General features: G+C 32.4%; 1 protein-coding gene across 2 annotated transcripts in view; it reads left to right on the top strand.

Annotated features, from left to right (window-relative positions):
• CWF19L2 (CWF19 like cell cycle control factor 2) overlaps window positions 1-19,857 on the top strand; it is a 137,071-nt gene that overhangs the window by 44,684 nt on the left and 72,530 nt on the right. For both annotated transcript variants that reach the window (XM_012474458.3, XM_012474457.3), the window contains 2 exons: window positions 4,665-4,780; window positions 8,658-9,304. In XM_012474458.3, the coding sequence (XP_012329881.2) occupies window positions 4,665-4,780; window positions 8,658-9,304 (763 nt within the window). The remainder of the gene's footprint in view (window positions 1-4,664; window positions 4,781-8,657; window positions 9,305-19,857) is intronic.

Below are 19,857 nucleotides of genomic sequence, written 5' to 3'. Positions count from 1 at the left end.
TTTGAAGCCTTATTTAAATTATTAGTACTTTGGAAGATTGTTTTAATTATGATGTATTTGGGAGCAAGTTAATTAAATACATAGTTTTGTACTTGAAAATATTCTCATATATGAGTTTCTACTTAAAATAGATTAATACAAAGTATGATTCTGTGAGTACATAATAATGTATTTGGTTTGTTATATTCTGTAACAAAATGTAAGAGTATTTTCTGAAATTTCATGACAGTAATGTATAAAAACTAAAGATGTAGTTTAAATATTCAGAATTTCCTACTTTTCTGGAATTCATAAAATTTGTATTGACCTTAGGAAAGTTCTATTATTTTCCAGCAGATGGAGACAAAATATTTAAATGTCACATAAGCATACTTTATAACACGATTTGAAAAACACTTATATTCACGTTAAATGTTGTGTTGACACCTCAATGAAAAGTTTATTACAATTAACCCAGCATACAGATGGCAGTATTATACATTATGATATTCTCTTTTCATCTTAGTGATTTATCAGTAGGATGTTTTCCTGCTTTTTTTATATAGTGTATTTTTATTTTGGCTATTTGTTAAATTTCTTTTGTATTTTTTTTTTCACCTGGACTTCTACATATCTTTTGTATTTTATGTAGTGATGTCAGTGGAGGCACCTTACAGTTTCCTTCTTAATTTAGCAATTTTACTAAGTTATTGGTAATTGTAGTAGTATCTTTTTTTGTCTTTCAACTTCAGGCAGAAGTGTCCCTGCTAAGTTATGTAATAGTAACTGTAGTCATATAAGGTTCTCTTTGAAATACTGTTTCATAGGTACTTAAAGAAAAGTTCGAGAAGCAGTAAATTAGCTCACTCAACCATTACTGTAGGGCTGTTTTTGTGATCTAGGCTTTTACCATCCTTAATGTCAGAGAACAGTCAATAAATTTCTTTGAGGAAAACCTAAAATTGAGAAATCCAGTCTTTGAATCTTGTCATTCGACAGGTTCTTTACTGAGTGGAGAAGATCTGGAATTTTACTTTAAGTGTTATCTTTTAGCAGACTGAAACAGCAGAATCAGAGATACTAGGAGAAAATGTCCTTACATAAAGCTTTTAGAGAGCCCTTCTCCCACCCTCTTCATATCTGCTTTCACCACTTCTCTTTCCCATCTTCTGTTTATTCAGAAGGAGAAAAAAATGACAGAAAGCTTCTGTCTGTCAGAGGCTAAGATCCCAGAGTTGAAATTAAGTTTTAAAAAATGATCAATGGGTTTTACTGCATATGTAGATAGAGTTGTCATCTACTTAGACCAATGGTAGGACTGGAACTGTTAGGCATCTGAAAATATTGCAGTATCAGTATTAAGGTGGTAGAGGTGACATAGTGTTATTGTTAAAGGACTAGACTTTGGAGTCAGTCTACTTGGGATTAGAATTTTGGCATTTCCACTAATTAGCTTCATAATTTTGGAGACATTTTCTGGCCTTTTGAGCCCAATTTATTCATATGTAATAGGGAATAATGATGTTACCTATCCTACATAATGTGAAGATTAAATTAGAAAATCTTTTAGCACAGTGTCTGGAATACAGTGAGTACTCAATAATGATGATAATGTCTGATATTTGTATGGTTAAATCTTTTGGGAAGGTTTTATCAACAGGTTTTTGTAATGATTGAAGTGACATATTTTCAATAATTAATATGTTAATCTTGATTTTTTTCTTAGAATTCAGTAGAAAAGTAGGTTAATCATTTTCAGAGTCCATACAAAATTATTTTAAGTCATATTTTAGTAATGGGAATATTTGTAGAATTTTAGAATTTATATGGCACAGTTATGTATCAGCTTTTTTCTTAGCAATCATGTAAAGGAGAGCAGTGTAGATGTTATATTAATTTTATAGCTCAAGAAACTAAGGCTTAGAGTGGGCAGGTAATTTTTCCTTTAGTCATGTTAGTAGTACTAGAACCCAGGTCTTCTGATTCTTTGTCCAGCATTAGGTACTCTAGATTCTTTAGTGGAAGACTATTTTTATTACCATGTAGTTAGTAGGAATTCTTGCTTACAGACTCTTTCGATGTGATTTTGTTCTTTCTGTTGATTTTTTCCCCTATGTTTATTTTTTGGCTTTTTCTGCTAGAATCTTTGAGTTGAAAAGATTTTGAAAGATGGTTTAAATCAACTATTTTATTTTAGAGATGAAGGAGTAAAGGTCCAAAGAAGTTAATGACGTACTTAAGATTTTACAAATATTTAATAGCAGCATCAAGACTAAAATCTAGGTTTCCTGATAGTTTATCGCTATTTTTATGTTAGTCTTTTTTCTGAGAGAATTGGGGAATATAGCCCAGATTCATTTAGTTGTATTAATATTTTATCTGTAACAGTGTGACTTTGAGTTATGATGGAATCATACATTGAAATGTCTTCATTTTTTACTTATAAAGAACAGATTTGAAATCTAGGTGTATGTTACGTACCACATATCAGTTAACTTATATAATTATTTGATACATCCTTTTCTGAGCATACAGGACCTGAACCATGCTGCATTCATGTTTATACTTCCTATTGTAGGAAGGTTTTTATATTCCTAATAAATATTCATTTAATTTTTTTTATTGAATTTCGGGTTGGTACTGCAAGTTGGTATTTTTTGTTTACTCTTTAAATACTAAGTTTGGTGATTTTTTTTTCGTTACCAGAAAGACTTCATTATTGCCATCTCTAATTACAAGATAAATAGGACTACTTAAATAGAACATATTATCAACTAAAGGTGAAATTATTAAATTATTGTATAAAATATTAATTTAAATATTTCTAGAATTGTATGGATTTAATTAGTGAAGGAATTGGCTGAAAATTCTTATTCCCATTGGATTTTCTCAACATAGAGGAGTAAAAGCAGTCTTACTTTTTTCTCTGATTTTTTTTTTATCTGAGCTATTATATTTTGTTGATTGTTCAGAAAAATACTGTGTGCATCAGCATTTTTCCAGTTTCACAGATAATTCTTTGGAATAAACAATTTAATTATGTAGCTGAAACATTCATATAGGGATTTATTACTGTGGATTTCTTTTACTCATTGCTGTGTAGATTGGAGATTTAGACTAACTTCCTCTAGTAGTTGCATAGTTAACTTTGAACTCATAAACTGTATGAATAACAAAACAAGAGTAAAATAAACTTTTGAATAAAATGTGAAATCATTGCATTAAGTTAGAGATCTAGGTTTTGAAGTACAAAATATTTTAGGCCTATAAAGAAAAGCTATATTGGAATAAATTGCGTAGTAAAGACAAACTTTTGAGATCTGAGTGGGGGAATGGAATTAATTTGAATATAATTAATTTGAGCCTTGAAAAATCTGTTTTTTTTTTTCAGTAAACTGTTTATTGAAATGTAACATATACATAAAAATATTCAAAAAATATTTAGTGACTATCTAATACGAATATAAAAACCTTTCTACCATTGCTTACATGTAAATTATGTATGTACATAAATACACAAACCATAAGTGTACAGCAGCAGACTAATCATTTTCGTCAAATGAAAACATTTATTTACTCAGCACACAGTTTGAAAAATCTTATTAGCAACCCAGAAGCCCCCTTTATGGCCCTTCTAGTCACTACCTTGTCACCAGAAGGGTAACCATTATTCTGTTTTCCAGTACCAGATACCAGTATATCCTCCTTTGTTTCAAGCTCCTTTTGCCCACATTTCGAGATTCATCCATGTTCTTGTATACAGTTGTAGTTTTTCATTTTCTTTGCTGTATAAAAATAAATAGTATATTTTAGGACTATATCACAATGTAGGAGGTGTCCTGTGTACTGATGGTATACATTTCCTGGGTTGTTTCCAGGCTGGAATTATTGCAGTGTTCTGCTAGGAATATTCTTATATATGTCTTGGGGTCAATGTGTGTGCATTTTTGTTGGTTATAGAGCTGGGGCGATCTTAAAGCAGTCATGTTCTGGGGCAAGGAAAATAAGGAACGGAATTTTTATTTAAGTAATTGATTTCTTCTTGACACATATCCAAAGTGTGATGTGTAAAGAAGAAAAGAAAGCCAGCTTAAAAAATTCATTAAAGGCCTTCAAATGTTCATGGTTGGTAATTATGAGTAAAGTAGATAATTTGTTTTAACATCCACTTGCATAGCTTCCCTATTTGTTCTTTGTTCTGCAACTGAGGTAGCTTTTTCCTTTCTGTGTGTATCCTTTTACTCCTTAATTATTTCTTGGAATGTCCTCTCTTACCTTTTTAAAATAGAAACCCAACTCATTTTCTTGAGCCTGGTTTGTGGAATTTTCTCTGACTTCTCACTCAGAAATAACTCTTTACTTTTCTCACTTTCTTGAACCCTGTGTATCTTTTTATATTAGTGGTCACATTATTTTTATTTTAATTAATTATGTCCTTTTATTCTTATTCTCTTAGACTGGAATTTTCTTAAAGATAGATTTATTTATCTTTTCCTTCTTCCTAGTGGCAAAACTCTGTGGCTTACATATATGGGCACTCACATATAATACATATCTTGAATTCCAAATGCACTTATATATTTAAAGAAAATATTTGTACTTTAGAAGTCATTATAGAAGCAATAAATATTAATTGTATGATAACCACATTAAAAGTATAACGAATATTTAATGTTGGAATTTAGTTTCAGTGGTAGAAGATGGTGGATTAAGCTGGCTAAGGAAGTCTTATTTAAGAATGAAGGAACAAGCTGAGAAACAAAACAGAAACTTTGAGGACATTGTAGCCGAAAGATATGGGGTGAGTATCTGTATTAAGGATATGGGTCTTATTTTCAGAATTATGTGAAAAATTAAGTGCCTTTAGCTTTGTTTTGTGCCATGAAGAATTGAATTAATATTAAATTTCATGTCTTCATACTACTGAAGTAATTTTCTGCTTTTCATTATTATGTAAACATGTATCTATTTTTTATTGGCATAATGAATGTAAAGCTTAACTATATAAAACTTAAGTGTGGGTGTGTTTAATGTAAAAGTAACATTTTCTCATTGTGAGAAAATTTAAACAATGCTGGAAAGTTTGCATGGTATACTTCTGGAGGTAACCACTGTTGAAATTTTTGTATATTCCAGAGTTAAGTATATTCTAGAGTTTGGGTGTTTTACAGAATTTTTAGAAGAGTGTGTATATACTCTTAAAACAATGAAAGCATGCAACAGTATATATTTTAGAACCAGTTTCCCCATTTTTCTGGACAGTCTATTGCAATAATTATTGATGTTTTGTTTTTTTTTCCCTCAATTGCCAGAGGAAAGCAGGTTTAGAAAGTAGTAAGATTTTTGGAACTTACTTTTCCAGATATTCTCCCCCTGTGTTTTAAAATAGGCTTATGGAATATGCCCTGGCTTTTTTAACTTAATTTACACATAGTTTAATGCCAGTAAATATATACATTTTAATGACCTCTTAATATTTTATTATACGTTTATAGAATTTTCCTTTATCTATTGGTCAGTGGATGAACATTTATATGCTTTCCTTTTCCCTTGTTAAATAGCACTGTGCTGACTGTCTGTGTCCAATGTATTTTGCATATTTTTCTTATTGGTGAATTAGTAAAAATGAAATTGCCTGTTTAAAGGATATAGACATATAAAGCAATGTACATATTGCCAAATTTCCCTACGTAAAGAATGAACAAATTACGCTTAAGAGTATCTTTTATCACATAATTTTTCAAGAGTAAGATCATTCCTTATAGTTTATGTTATTGTGATTGGCAAAAATTTTAAGTTTTGCTTTTGTTTTTACATTTGTTTACTGGCGAATTGGAGTTTTTTAAATATTTATTTTGGCCATTTGTATCTTTTAGTGAATTGACTATTGATATTATTTGCCCATTTTTCCTTTGGAATAATGATTTAAGACTTTTTAATAAATCTGTTCAGATTCTTCCTCTCAGCTTCATGTTTGTTTTTTACTTTGCTTATAATTTGCCATGGATAAGTTTTAAATATTTTTACCTATCAAAATCCCTCATATTATTTTTTCATGAGTTAATGCTCATTGACAGGCCTTCCCCACCACCACAGTCGTAAAAATGTACAGCTATATTTACTTTGAGTACTTGTTCAGTTTTATGTTTTATGCTTTATCTTTAATCTTTCTGGAATATATATTTGTGTATGGTATAAAATAGGCATCAAACTTTCCATAAGTCTTATATAGTTGTTTATAATATATTGAATGAATTATTTTGTGTACCACTAATTTGAAATGACACGTTTATTATGCATTAAATTTTCTTATATACATGGGTCTGTTCCTTTTCTCTCACATCTGTTTCATTGATCTTTCTATCTTCAGATCTGTTTCATTGATCTTTCTCTCTTTTCCTGGAATTAGTATCATACTGTTATAATTATTGTGGTTTTTGATAAATTATGCAGATAGCAAATAATTAATAAACACCTACTACATGGTAGTCACCGTGTGACTAATAGGTCTCTCTTGTTAGTCACTAAAACTTTAGCTTTGCTTTCTTATGTGTTTATTTTTCTTAGTAAATTTAGTTTAAGCTCACCAGAAATAAACATTTTTCCAAAATTTGTTATAAATTTATAACTTTTTGGAATTTTGATTTAACTAAATGTGTAGATAAATTAAGAACAACTAGTATCTTTATAATATAGAGTCATCCCATCCCAAAACACTGAGTATTTATTTATGCACTTCACTAATTTTCTCTGCAGTTATTATGCATATGCCATTGAGGTTATTTTTATTTTTTTCAATTATAAATTGAAATCTAAAAATGTTTTCTGACTTGCTATTGGTGTTGGTTGGCCAATTTTTTAAACTTATTCTAATTTAGAAAATTTTGGGTTATGTGGGAAGGTAGTTATATGCAAATAATTATTTTGCTTTTCTCCTCTCTGTTAAAATATTTAAACTTTCTTTTCTTTTTGAAATAGTTGTAATTTTAGAACTTTGATGAGAGGATTGGAAGCTGGTATTCTTGTCTTTAAGTAATGACTTCTTGTGTTTAAGATTATCATGTTTAAGTATCTTTATATTCAAAGTTGAGTAAAAGGTGCTTTTTTGTTTGTTTTTTAAATTTTTATTTATTTATTTATTTTTTATGTTGTATATGTTTAAGGTATGTATTCCAGGATGTTTTTATATGCACAAGGAAATAATTACTACAGTTAAGCAAATTAATGTATCATTTATCTCACATAGTTATTCTCCTTTATTGTCTGATAAAAGTACCTAAAATCTACTCTCTTAGCAAATTTTCAGTATATAATGTGGTATTACTAACTGTAGTCCTCTTACTGAACATCATATCTCCAGACTTAGTTATCCTATATAATGGAAACTTTGTGCTCTTTGACCTCCGGCTTCCCATCCCCTCTCCTTGCAGTAACCACCTTTCTGCTTTCTGTTTCTGTGTGATGCATCTTTTCCTTGAAAATTGTTTTTAACTTTGCAACTACAAGGACATTTATTTAGACTTGACCATTGCATTTGCCGTTTGGTTTTTAGCATCTGTTTTTTTTTCTTTCCAGAGATCTTTGCCCTAATTCATTTATGGAGTGACTTAATCATGTTGAGTAATTTTTTTCCCTCAGAATTGCTAGTGCTATGCCCTCTTATTCTCTGCATTTTTGAAAATGATTTTCTTTTTCCCATACCAAGGAAGGATAATTTGATTGTAAGTTGAATTCTTTATATAGAATTATAGCTTAATTTTTTTCAAAATTTTATCTTGATTCTATTATTTATTTATTATTATAAATGAACAGCTGATAAGTCTGTCTTTCCTTTGCACGTAATTTGTTATTTATCTACCCCTGTCCAAATGCAGGCTCACACTTATTCACTCCTTCTCCAATTTAGTCATTGTAAAGGATTTTCTTTTTCCTTGAGTTTTGAGATTCAGGAATTAGGGTTTTTTCCTGTGTTTTTCTTTGTTTCTCTTCCCCACCCAAGGCTATTGGATGAGCCCTTCTGAGAAATTGGCTGGGGGAAATTTTCTTATATATTTTTAAAATTAATGCTCTTCTCCCGTCATCTTTGCTCCATCTTTCTGGAAGCACTAATAAATGCATATTAGATTTTCTAGAATCAATTGTTTGTGTCGTTCTTTCTTATAACTTAACATTTATTTACTACCTTTTCCTAAAATGTAGAGAATTCCCAGGTTAATTTAGTTTTCAGCAATCTCTGTTCTTCCTTTTGTGTATCTGTGCAGTTTTTTATGGCACATAATTTTATATTTGGAAGTTTTTCTTGTTCTTGAATTATTATTATGTTTTTCTTGAGAGGCTGTTTTAGCATTTTAACCTCTTGAATCTCACAACCAGTAGGAATTAATTATTTTTTGAAAAGTTTGTCTCTGCTGTTTTCACTGTTGTACTTTGTATTAGTGCAGAGCGTTTGGTCTAACTGGCTGTTTTTGGGTATCTTTTTGTTATTTGATAATTTTTGATTGTTTATGCATGTTTTTAAAAAGTGTGTCAGCGTAGGATGATTATATGGGTCTTCTTTCACCCCCTTAGTGGGCTTTTCAGTATGCCACTTGGCAGTGAGTCATACAATGACATGTGGGGTGCAAGTCACTTAGCCATTCCTAATTTTAGATATCTTGTTTAATTTTTCTCCTTTGTAGTCAATGGAAGCATTTCAGTCGAAATTAGAAGACGCTGAAAAAGCTGCATCCATAAAAGAAGATTATAGACGAGAACGGTGGAGGAAACCCACATATTCAGATAAAGCGAAAAATAGTCAAGAAAGTGGAAAATCAGACTTAGTAAAATATGATAACAGTTCACGTGATAGATATGCTATAACAGACTCTGCAAAAAATAGCAATAATGATAAATTTATTGGTGATGAAAAAGATAAGAGACCTGGGTCTTTAGAAACATGTAGAAGAGTATCTAACCCAAGGCAAAATCAAGAGTTTTCTTCTGGAAATTTAAGAGCTAAATTCTTGAGACCCTCTGATGATGAAGAACTGTCATTTCACAGCAAAGGCAGAAAATTTGAATCATCTAGTTCATCTTCAGCATTGGTAGCTCAGGGTTCTTTGCATAGTGGTTTCAGAAAACCCACCGAGAACAGTGAAGAAGGATTAACATGGAGTCACTCTGATGGGAGAGGAGACAAGAAACATTCAAATCAAAAGCCGCTGGAAACCAGTACCGGTGAATACCAACACATTCCAGAAGATGCGAGAGAAAAATCACAAGATGAAGGCTTCAGAGATGACCCTCTAAATAAACATCTGCAGGACACAAAGTCTACATTTGCTGGGTATTTTATCATTTTTTAACCCGATAAGTGAATAGTAAGATCCAGAGAGTTCAAAGAACTGAAATGTATTTTTAGAACATCATTAACTCTGACTATGGTCTCACACATCTTAAAATTGATAGAAGGGGTAAGAGAGGCAGATTTAGCAATGCAGTAATATTGTGTTGTAGATTGCATTTTTTTCCACAGGTTTGCTTTTTTTTTTTTTTTAGAAGAGCTGAATTCAGTAACTATATTTTTTCAAAATATGTTGCTTCTTTGCAATTTAAAAAACAGAATGAGTTAATGTTTTCAATGTATGTGCTGTAGGAGATATTTTGGTAGATTTTGTTACCAGTGCCATTATTTTCTAAGTAAATTATCTTATTAAGTATAATCATAATCATAAATAATGTATGTCTACAGGAAGTCTAGGAGACAAAAGGAAAACATACTACCACAGCCCAAATATAAAGTGACAAATATATGCCAGAGATCTTGCAAAAGGCAGCATGAATTATGGTTGTTATTTTGCACAGAGAGAGAAATAATCCACTTTGGGCAATTGACAGATTTTAAAGATAATGTTAGAGTTTTAAATGTAAAATATACGTTACACTTACGTAGGGCTGGGTCAGAAGATGAGGAAACCCCCATTGAATGGGACCAAACCTAAGACAATTTGCTTTAGCTATAAGGCTGGCCCTGTTGAAGATAGGCAGAAAAAGAAAAAATAGTGTCCAAAGGGTAATAACTTACACTTGAATGATCATTTAAATCTGTTTAAAAATGGCACCAAATGAGTGGGACACTAAAGGAAGAGGTTTTAGGAAGTAATAGAAACCTATGGTTGTAGTAAATAAAAGCACTGTGGTTTGGGGTTGTGAGTCTGATAAATCACTTTTGTTAATGACTCCATCTGAAGCAGTGGATTATAAAACTCAGTGTGTAACTTTTAGTGGGAGGGAGCTGGCAAAATCAGAACCGAGTGATTAAGCCCCAGTCAAATGGGCTCTGGTTCAGGTCAGGGCTTTGCTCCCAGGAAACAGAAGGAGAAATCCAATTGTATTGACCGAATAAACATGGCAGGGATTAGTGCCTAAGCCTGTGTGCATATGTAATTATCCTGTCTTCACTCCAGGTACCCTGGGTGGTAGACTTTTTCCAGTTCCCAGCCTCTAAGGAAATGAGGCTCTTATTTTCCTGATATCATTAGGATTGGGTTAGCATTTGGATGATCTGTAGGTCTTCTGTGACTGTAGCTAAGAAAAATGCCTGCTACACAATTAGTATTCCAACTGTTTTTCTGATTGTTGCATATTTGCATGTCTTATTTAAGTTGTAATCTTCTGAGAGATACATTATAATATAGGCACTCACTAAAAGCTGTGTATGTATGTGTGTCTCTGTGTATATATATATATAATTTTTTGGTTTGAAGAGCGCACTCACTAAAAGGTATATGTGTGTGTATATATGTATGTATATATGTAATTTTTGGTTTGAAGATAGTATTCTTTGTTAACTCTGTTAATTTGATGGTAGAAAGGGTTTTAGGCTTTCTGTGATTCTGTGACTGGCTGGAGAGGGAAGGAAAAATCTAGGAATCATCCAAAAAAAGAAAAAAGATTCCTGAGAATGTAGAGTGGTTGTAAAGTAAGAGACCAAGACAGGACCTTGAAGAATGCCTAGAAAGGTTCAGTGAAAGATTGTTAGAAATTATTAATTTGTCTGAACATTATCCTGGGAATACTGAATTTTTTATAAAGTGCTAGAATTCCAGAAAGTTCTAGGACTAATGAATTTTAGAACTAGGAAAAAAAAAACATAGAAATGATTTAGAACTAAAAGAAATTGTCTGAACCCTGCATTTTGCAGATGCAGAAACTGAGGGAACTCAGGTTGTGACTTACACAATGTTATATAACTAGGATTTCCAGGTTCTTTTTTTAATAAAAACTGAGTTCCTTGTAATATTTGGACATATGTATGCCAAAAAATTTTTGTTGTTTACCTGAAATTCAAATTTAGCCAAGTGTCATGTATTTTATTTAGCAATCATGTGTGTAACACTTATGCATTTCCTGGGTTTATGACCTTTCACAAGAGTTGACACTTTGCTGTGCTTCGGTTTTCTTATCTTAAACCAGGATACCAACAGGATCTACTTCATGGGGTTGTTGTGTGAGTTAATGTATGAAAAACTTAGCATAGTATCTGGCACCTAGTAAAGGCTCCATAAATCTTAGCTGTTACTGTTATCATTGATATTATTATGTAATTAGTTATTTGGAGAGCTTAGACTCTATTCTGATGTCTGTTTAGCATACTTTCAAATAAGGTTAAAGGGAGAACCTTGAATTTGCTTTGAAAGAAAAATCTTATCCTTTTATACATTGATTATGGAAAAGTTATTGATACCCTTCGTGAGAGTAATTTTGTTAGAATACAGTTAGAGGCAGAGGAGAGAGAAAAAGAGACAGATAAGCTGCAAGAAGGGAAGAATTTTCAGCAAGAACTGGAGGACTGGAAAATAACTTTGTGTCTTGTAAAATGAATATTGCAACATATCATGGGTCAGTCTACCAGACTGTAAGTTGTCACAAATAATATCTTTGTCTTACATGAATGGTCATCATTGGAAAAATTAGTTGAATTGGTTTTTACTTCTTTATATGTCTTGTTCTTTTATCTTTACCTTTCTTGCTGTTTATACCAGTATTGTTTTTTAGAACATGCCATTTACCATCTGAATAAATGTACCTGTATAAAATTTAAACAATATAGACAGAAGAGTATAAAACAAGAATATAAAACGTAGATGTGTATAAAATGAAAGAGTAAATCTCCCTTTCATGTCACTTCCACCCTAATCCTATTTGCCAGTTTAATAGTGTTGGTAGTATCTTTCCAAATTTTTTAGTGTATTTGAAAATGTGTAATCTATATAGTTAATGTATAAAATTTTATATAAAACATATAAAAACTTAAATATATATTTAATATGTAAATTAAATAACTCCACAATACATACACAATTTAGAATCTTGGCTTTTTTCTGAGTAAGTATATCTTAAAGATCCTTTTACTTCAGCCCATATGTACCTACATTTTTTATTTTAAAGGCTCCTTAATACTCCATTGTAAAACTTAGGCATAACCTAATATTTTTCACCAGTTTCCTATTGATGGACTCTTTAGGTTGCTTCCAGTTTGTTGCTCTAAGAAACAATGCTGCATTTAATTTTTTGTGTGTATCTTTGCATGCTATTTAAATATAGCTGTAAAATAAATTCCAAGGACTGGAATTGTAAGGTCAAAGAGTACATACATTTTACTTTTTACATATTTTGTGGTATTAACCAATTTAGACTCTTACAGTCATGCATGGGAATGACTTTTCTCCTACTTCTTGCTGATAGTATTATTGAACTTTTAAAAATCTTTGCCATATGTATAATTGAGAAACAGATTATTTCTTTGATTTTTATTTTTTAAAATATGAGTGAAGTTGGCCATATTTTTATGTGTTATTTGTATTTTTTGTTAGCTAGTCATATGTTTTGCCCTCTTTTTGAGTTGTTGTTCGTGAGAGCTCTTTATATTTGTCATGTAATGCAAATAGATTTTTCATCATTTGTAATTTTCCTATTTTTCTTTTTTCATTTATTCTTTCTTGAATGTGTTCAAATTTATCACTCTTTTCCTTTATTCATTTTAGGCCCTGTGATTATGTTAACTAGCAGAAAAACATCCACTATTGTGGCCTATGCAATTAAGAACCTTGAACTTTTTATTATTAGAAATAAAATGTGCTTTTGCATATATTTTTCTTTTGTTAGAAAATATATTGGCTAAGTATTTCCAGGAATTTGAAAGTTAGAGTAGTATGTAATGTGAACAAAAATTAATGAGATGTCCTTAATTTTGATTTTATAAATTTAATATCAGAAACTTAACTTATTTAATGTAATATTTTAACCTTTGGATGTCATCTTCTTGGCAGAGTTTGTTACTGTAGCACAAAGGTCAACTGAAGGATGCTAGGTTCTGAAGGCTTTGCGCATAGTTGTGAGATCCTTAGGCAAGGAAGCAGATATGAGAGCAACTGGTGAGAAAATAATAAGGGAGATCTGTGAACACTGCCAGCACAAGAATAATAAAATCATACATGGCTTAACAATGGGGATGTATTCTGAGAAACTGTTGTTAGGCACATTCATTATTAGGCGATTTTGTCGTGTGAACAGCATAGCGTGTACTTACACATACCTAGATGGTGTAGCTTAGTACATACCTACACCATATGGTACAGCCTTTTGCTTCTAGGCTTCAAAATACAGCATGTTACTGTACTGAGTACTGTTGGCAGTTGTAACACAATGATAAGTATTTGTGTATCTAAACATAGAAAAAGTACAATAGTAATAGAGCATTATAATCTTATGGGATCACTGTTATATGTGGTCTGTCATTGACTGAAATGTCATTATGCTATGGATGACTAATTGCAGGTTTTAAAAATGTTGTTGTGATAGAGCTCTTTTAATTATTTATTCCTCAAAGCCTCTGTGTGTGTGTGTGTGTGTGTGTGTGTGTGTGTGTTTCAAAGAGAGTATATTTTAATGCGAAAATAAGATTTGCTTTTTAGAAATTAATTATAAAAAGGACTTCTGAAATACAGCAGTAATTCTGGAAATTGAGACATGCTTGGGCTTTTTTTCTTTTTGCAGGATAATTGCAGGTGTCATGGTGATGTTTCTTTGAAAGCATTTGCTTATCATTATAAATGCTTAGGGAAAGAAAGGAAGAGCCGATTCCCTGATTTTTGCTGTAGAGCAGTGTCTTTGCTGTGGTGTTCACAAAATAAAATAGAATAATGTTTTCTTTAGTTATTTTGTGCTCAACAGCTTTCCTTTAAATGTCTTTACCTGATGCCTATTACTGTTATATTGTATTGAAGTAACTGTTAATGTTGAAATTACTAGTATAAGAGATGTTCAGAATTCTTATGTATTTTTGTAATTTATCCTCATTACTTTCCATCTACTAGTAAACAATTCTTGTTAGAAAATACTAAAAAAAATTGTGTGGAGTTATTCCATTTCATGACAATGGAAATCACCTCTTTTAAAGATCCATTGAGATTCTAGTTACCTTCTGAAAATGCATGGGCTTTAGATGGACGTCAGCCTACCTTCATTGCCCTTCCTTCATAGAATCTCTAAGCTGGCATCTTGAGACATGAGGGGAAGAGGAAAGTGAAATGACCCAAAGATGTGCCCTTTGGATGGACAATAACAAACTTCTTTGGCTACTTAATCTGTTTTTTTTTTTTTTAATGAAAGAGTATAGAAGTCAGATTTTAGGAGACTAAATTATTAAGAGTTATGGAATGACAGAGATAGAAAGTGTATATATACTAGAACATATTTATAATTAATGGAAAAGAGTTAGTTTCCATTTTAGAAGAAGCAAGACAGGTAGGCAGATGACAGATGGGGCAATTGAGCAAGATCCCTGAAGTTAGTGTGGATGAATGTGGGGTCCAGTTTACTTATTAAAGTAGAAGGATTAGCTTTGGGTGGAAATATTAAAAAAAAAAGAGAGAGAGAGAGGGAGAAGTGTAGCTACCGATTGTGGGTGGCAAGGGAGAAAATTTAGGAATTCTTTCTTAATGACTTATGCCAGTGTTTTTTTGACATATGATCCCCAGAATATTGGTGATCCTCTTATGTATATATGGAGAGTCAGTTATGATTGGTATTGGCGTTATAAAGAAACTTTTAGTTCTTCATGAAAAGCTCACATTAGAAACAATTTGATTAGTACCCTGTTTTTAGGTATTTATACTTTTATTTTTGCTCATATCTATTAATAGTCATGATTCTATTGCCATATTGACATTCGATGTAGTAGTTTGTGTTAATAACCCTGAAACATTTCTTAGGAGAAGGAGATGGATTGATGGGTGGCTTGGTCTTTAATTCTTCTGATCCTATCAGATTTAAGGTTGCTTGCAAGATGGCTTATTTCTGGATGTGGAGCTCAATAGGTGATTATGTATGGATTTGTTCTGCATCTGAATTACAGTAAGTGTCTACTGGAATAACAGAGAAAGGATTGTAGAAATACTGGATACATCACCTCCTTATCCTAAAGATCCTTTCTTCAGTTCTTTGGTTTCTTAGTTGTCTGATGTTGAGATGAAAAGTGGATGAACTAGACATAACTTTAGTTGGAAAGAAAAACTTGGTCAGGTACAAATGGCAGAAGGAAAATAAGCCGAGAAGTTTCTCACTTAGGAAACAGGAATTTGAGAGACCCTGGAGAAAGCGACTTCATAGGGAAATAATGGTACTGGTGCTCTTTAGAAAGGGCATCAACTATTGTGATTTAATTTATTTTGCATTATACATACATGTAAAAATGTATTATCTATACTTCCACATAATAAACATAAATAAAAGTTTTCAGAGCAGGGAATTTTAGAAAATTAATTGAAGGGAAAGAATGCAAATTGAGAAAAGTTATTTTGATTAGTAAGAGAGAGATGATTAGATTGCTAGAAATTAAAATAAATTACATTTGCAATACAATGAAAATGACATGTACCTTAGCGTTTAATTTGAAAAAAGTACTAAAAAATATTTTCCATACAAAAAGTACGACTAATAAAACAAGCAATAACTCAGCCCATGGACGCATCTAAAAAGTAATAATGTTTTTCTGCTTACATGAATGCAGTGTCCCTACTGTTCATTTTAATTGTTTTTTAAAATGTAGACTGAAAGAATATGAGGGGAATGAAAATATGTTACTTTCTAGTGTTGCTTTACCGCGCATTTTTAGATTTCTTAAACACCAGAGTATTGCCTTTCCTTTCAACAATATGGGAAGAAATGGCTGCTATAGGTTTTCTGTAGAGATTTTTTTCCAATACTATCTGTTAAAAGATTTTTACCCCCAGAGGAATTTATTATTTAGAAATAATTTCCAAAGATTTTTAGTAGGTCATGTTTTGATTTGGAAACCAAATTTGTAGAAAATATGATTAATGTTAATTTTCATAGAGTATTATAGAATGTGGGACTTAAGGAAAACTAATAATATCAGATATATCCTTTACATTTAAGATTATGACAGCTTAGTTATACTCTGGTTTTAAATTTCATTACTCCCTTTGAGGGTTAAAAAAAAAACTTTGAGATATAATTGACATACAATAAATTGCAAACATACAAAAGTGTACATTTTGGTATGTTTTGAAATGCATATATTTTCATTAAACCATTGCCCCTCAAGCCCTGGTGCCCTTTCATAATCTCTCTCTCCTGCTTTCCCACACCCCTGCTCTCCACTTCTAGGCAACCACATCTGCTTTCTTTCATCATAGACTACAGTTGTCCCTTGGAATTCATGGGAGATTGGTTCTAGGACCCCTCAAATATGCCATAATCGCACATACTCAAGTTGGAACCCACATGTATGAAAATATGTTGCTCTGTATATGTAATTTTTGCATCATGTGAATGCTGGAATGCTGTATTTTTGATTGACGTTTGGGTGAAAAAAATCTGTGTATAAGTGGACCTGGGCAGTTCAACCCAGCATTGTTCAAGAGTTAACTGTAGGGCCGGGCGCGGTGGCTCACGCCTGTAATCCCAGCACTTTGGGAGGCCGAGGCGGGTGGATCACGAGGTCAAGAGATCGAGACCATCCTGGTCAACATGGTGAAACCCCGTCTCTACTAAAAATACAAAAAATTAGCTGGGCATGGTGGCGCGTGCCTGTAATCCCAGCTACTCAGGAGGCTGAGGCAGGAGAATTGCCTGAACCCAGGAGGCGGAGGTTGCGGTGAGCCGAGATCACGCCATTGCACTCCAGCCTGGGTAACGAGAGCGAAACTCCGTCTCAAAAAAAAAAAAAAAAAGAGTTAACTGTAGTTTGCATTTTCTAGAATTTGGTGTAAATGGGGTCATACATTATGCAGTCTTATTTTTTTGGTCTGTCTGCTTTCACTTCAGTGTAATTGTGAGCTTCATTTATGTTGTTGCATATGTCAGTAGTTCATTCCTTTTTATTGATGGGTAATATACTATTGGTGAGTACATCACAATTTGTTTTTCCATTCTCCTGTTGGTGAATATTGAGATTGTTTCCAGGTTTTGGCTATTATAAATTATGTGTCTCTGAACATTTATGTACAAGTCTTTGTATTGACATATGCTTTCCTTTCTCTTGGATAAATATACCTAGGAGAGCAGTAGCTAGATCATATGGTAACTGTAGGTTTAAATACTAAGAAACTGCTAAAGTGTTTTTCTAAGTGATTGTACCATTTTACATGATTACCAACAGTGTATAAGACTTGCAGTTTCTCTACATCCTTGTAAGAACTTGAAATGGTCAGTCTTTTAAATTTTGGCTCTTCTAGTGGATGTGTAGTGGTGTCTCATTGTGGTTTTAATTTGTATTCCTTTCATGGCTAATGACTGCTGATGCTGACCATCTCTCCATGTGCTTATTTGCCATCTGGTATCTTTTTGTAAAGTGCTTACAATGTGTGGTGATGTTACCTCTCTGTTAGTAATTTAGATCTCTTTGTTTTTTGGTCGCTATAGGTTTATCAGTTTTATTGCCTTAGATGTCAGCTTTTGGTTTCATTGAATTTATTTTTCTATTTTCTATTTATGTCACTCTGATTTTTTTGTTTTTTGTACTATTTTTACTTTGTTTTAATTGGCTCTTTTTGTGCTTTCTTAAGTTGTAAGCTGAGGTGATTGATTTGAGATCTTTTCTAACATAAATATTTAGTGCTATAAATTTCCCCCTAAGTAATGCATTAGCAGCATTCCACCAGTTCTAACATGTGTTATATAATTTTCCTTTGGTCTTATTTTTGACCCATGGGTTATTTACAGGTATACTATATGGTTTCCAAATATTATAGTTGAGGATTTTCCAGAGGCTTTTGTTAATGATTTCTAATTAATTTTATTGTGATCAAAGAACATAGTTTGTACAACTTGAACTCCTTTGAATTTATTGAGACTGTTTTTATAGTTTAGAACATGGTGTATCTCAGGAAATATATATATTTTTAATTTATTTTACTTTACGTTCTGGGGTACATGTGCAGATCTTGCAGGATTATTACATAGGTATATACGTGCTATGGTGGTTTGCTGCTTCCATCCCCCCTTCACCTACATTAGGTATTTCTCCTAATACTATCCCTTCCCAATCTCCTCAGCCCTTCTATCCCTCCCCTAGTCCCCCCACCCCCAACAGACCCCAGTGTGTGATACTCCCCTCCCTGTGTCCGTGTGTTCTCATTGTTCAGCACCCACTTATGAGTGAGAACATGTGGTGTTTGGTTTTCTGTTCCTATGTCAGTTTGCTGAGATTGATGGTTTCCAGATTCATCCATGTCCCTGAAAAGGACATGAACTCATTCTTTTTTATGGCTGCATAGTATTCCATGGTATATTTGTGCCACATTTATTTTTATCCAGTCTATCTTTGATGGACATTTGAGTTGGTTCCAAGTCTTTGCTATTGTAAACAGTGCTGCAATGAACATATGTGTGCATGTGTCTTTATAATAGAGTGATTTGTAATCCTTTGGATATATGCCCAGTAATGAGATTGCTGGGTCAAATGGAATTTCTATTTCCAGATCGTTGAGGAATTGCCACACTGTCTTCCACAATGGTTGAACTAATTTACACTCCCATCAACAGTGTAAAAGTGTTCATGTTTCTCCACATCCTCTCCAGCATCTGTTGTCTCCAGATTTTTTAGTGATCGCCATTCTAACTGGTGTGAGATGGCATCTCAGTGTAGTTCGGATTTGCATTTCTCTAATGGCCGGTGATGATGAGCATTTTTTCATATGTTTGTTGGCCACATAAATATCTTCTTTTGAAAAGTGTCTGTTCATATCTTTCACCTACTTTTTGATGGGTTTGTTTGCTTTTTTCTTGTATATTTGTTTTAGTTCTTTGTAGATTCTGGATATTAGCCCTTTGTCAGATGGGTAGCTTGCAAAAATTTTTTCCCATTCTGTTGGTTGTGGGTTCACTCTAATGATTGTTTATTTTGCTGTGCAGAAGCTCTTAAGTTTAATTAGATCCTGTTTGTCTATTTTGGTTTTTGTTGCCATTGCTTTTGGTGTTTTAGTCATGAAGTCCTTGCCTATGCCTATGTCCTGAATGGTTTTGCATATGTTTACTTCTAGGGTTTTTATGGTGCTAGGTCTTATATTTAAATCTTTAATCCATCTGGAGTTAATTTTTGTATAAGGGGTAAGGAAGGGGTCCAGTTTCAGCTTTCTGCATATGGCTAGCCAGTTTTCCCAACACCATTTATTAAACAGGGAATCCTTTCCCCATTGCTTGTTTGTGTTAAGTTTGTCAAAGATCAGATTGTTATAGATGTGTGGCATTACTTCTGAGGCTTCTGTTCTGTTTCATTGGTCTAAATCTCTGTTTTGGTACCAGTACAATGCTGTTTTGATTACTGTAGCCTTGTAGTATAGTTTGAAGTCAGGTAGCTTGATGCCTCTAGCT

This window comes from Aotus nancymaae, unplaced genomic scaffold (assembly GCF_030222135.1).
Source record: "Aotus nancymaae isolate 86718 unplaced genomic scaffold, 86718_ANA_hifiasm-v0.15.2.pri h1tg000012l, whole genome shotgun sequence".
Taxonomy (NCBI): Eukaryota; Metazoa; Chordata; class Mammalia; order Primates; family Aotidae; genus Aotus; species Aotus nancymaae.
The sequence above is the reverse complement of the archived record's forward strand: the minus strand, read 5'-3'. Positions and strand labels throughout refer to the sequence as shown.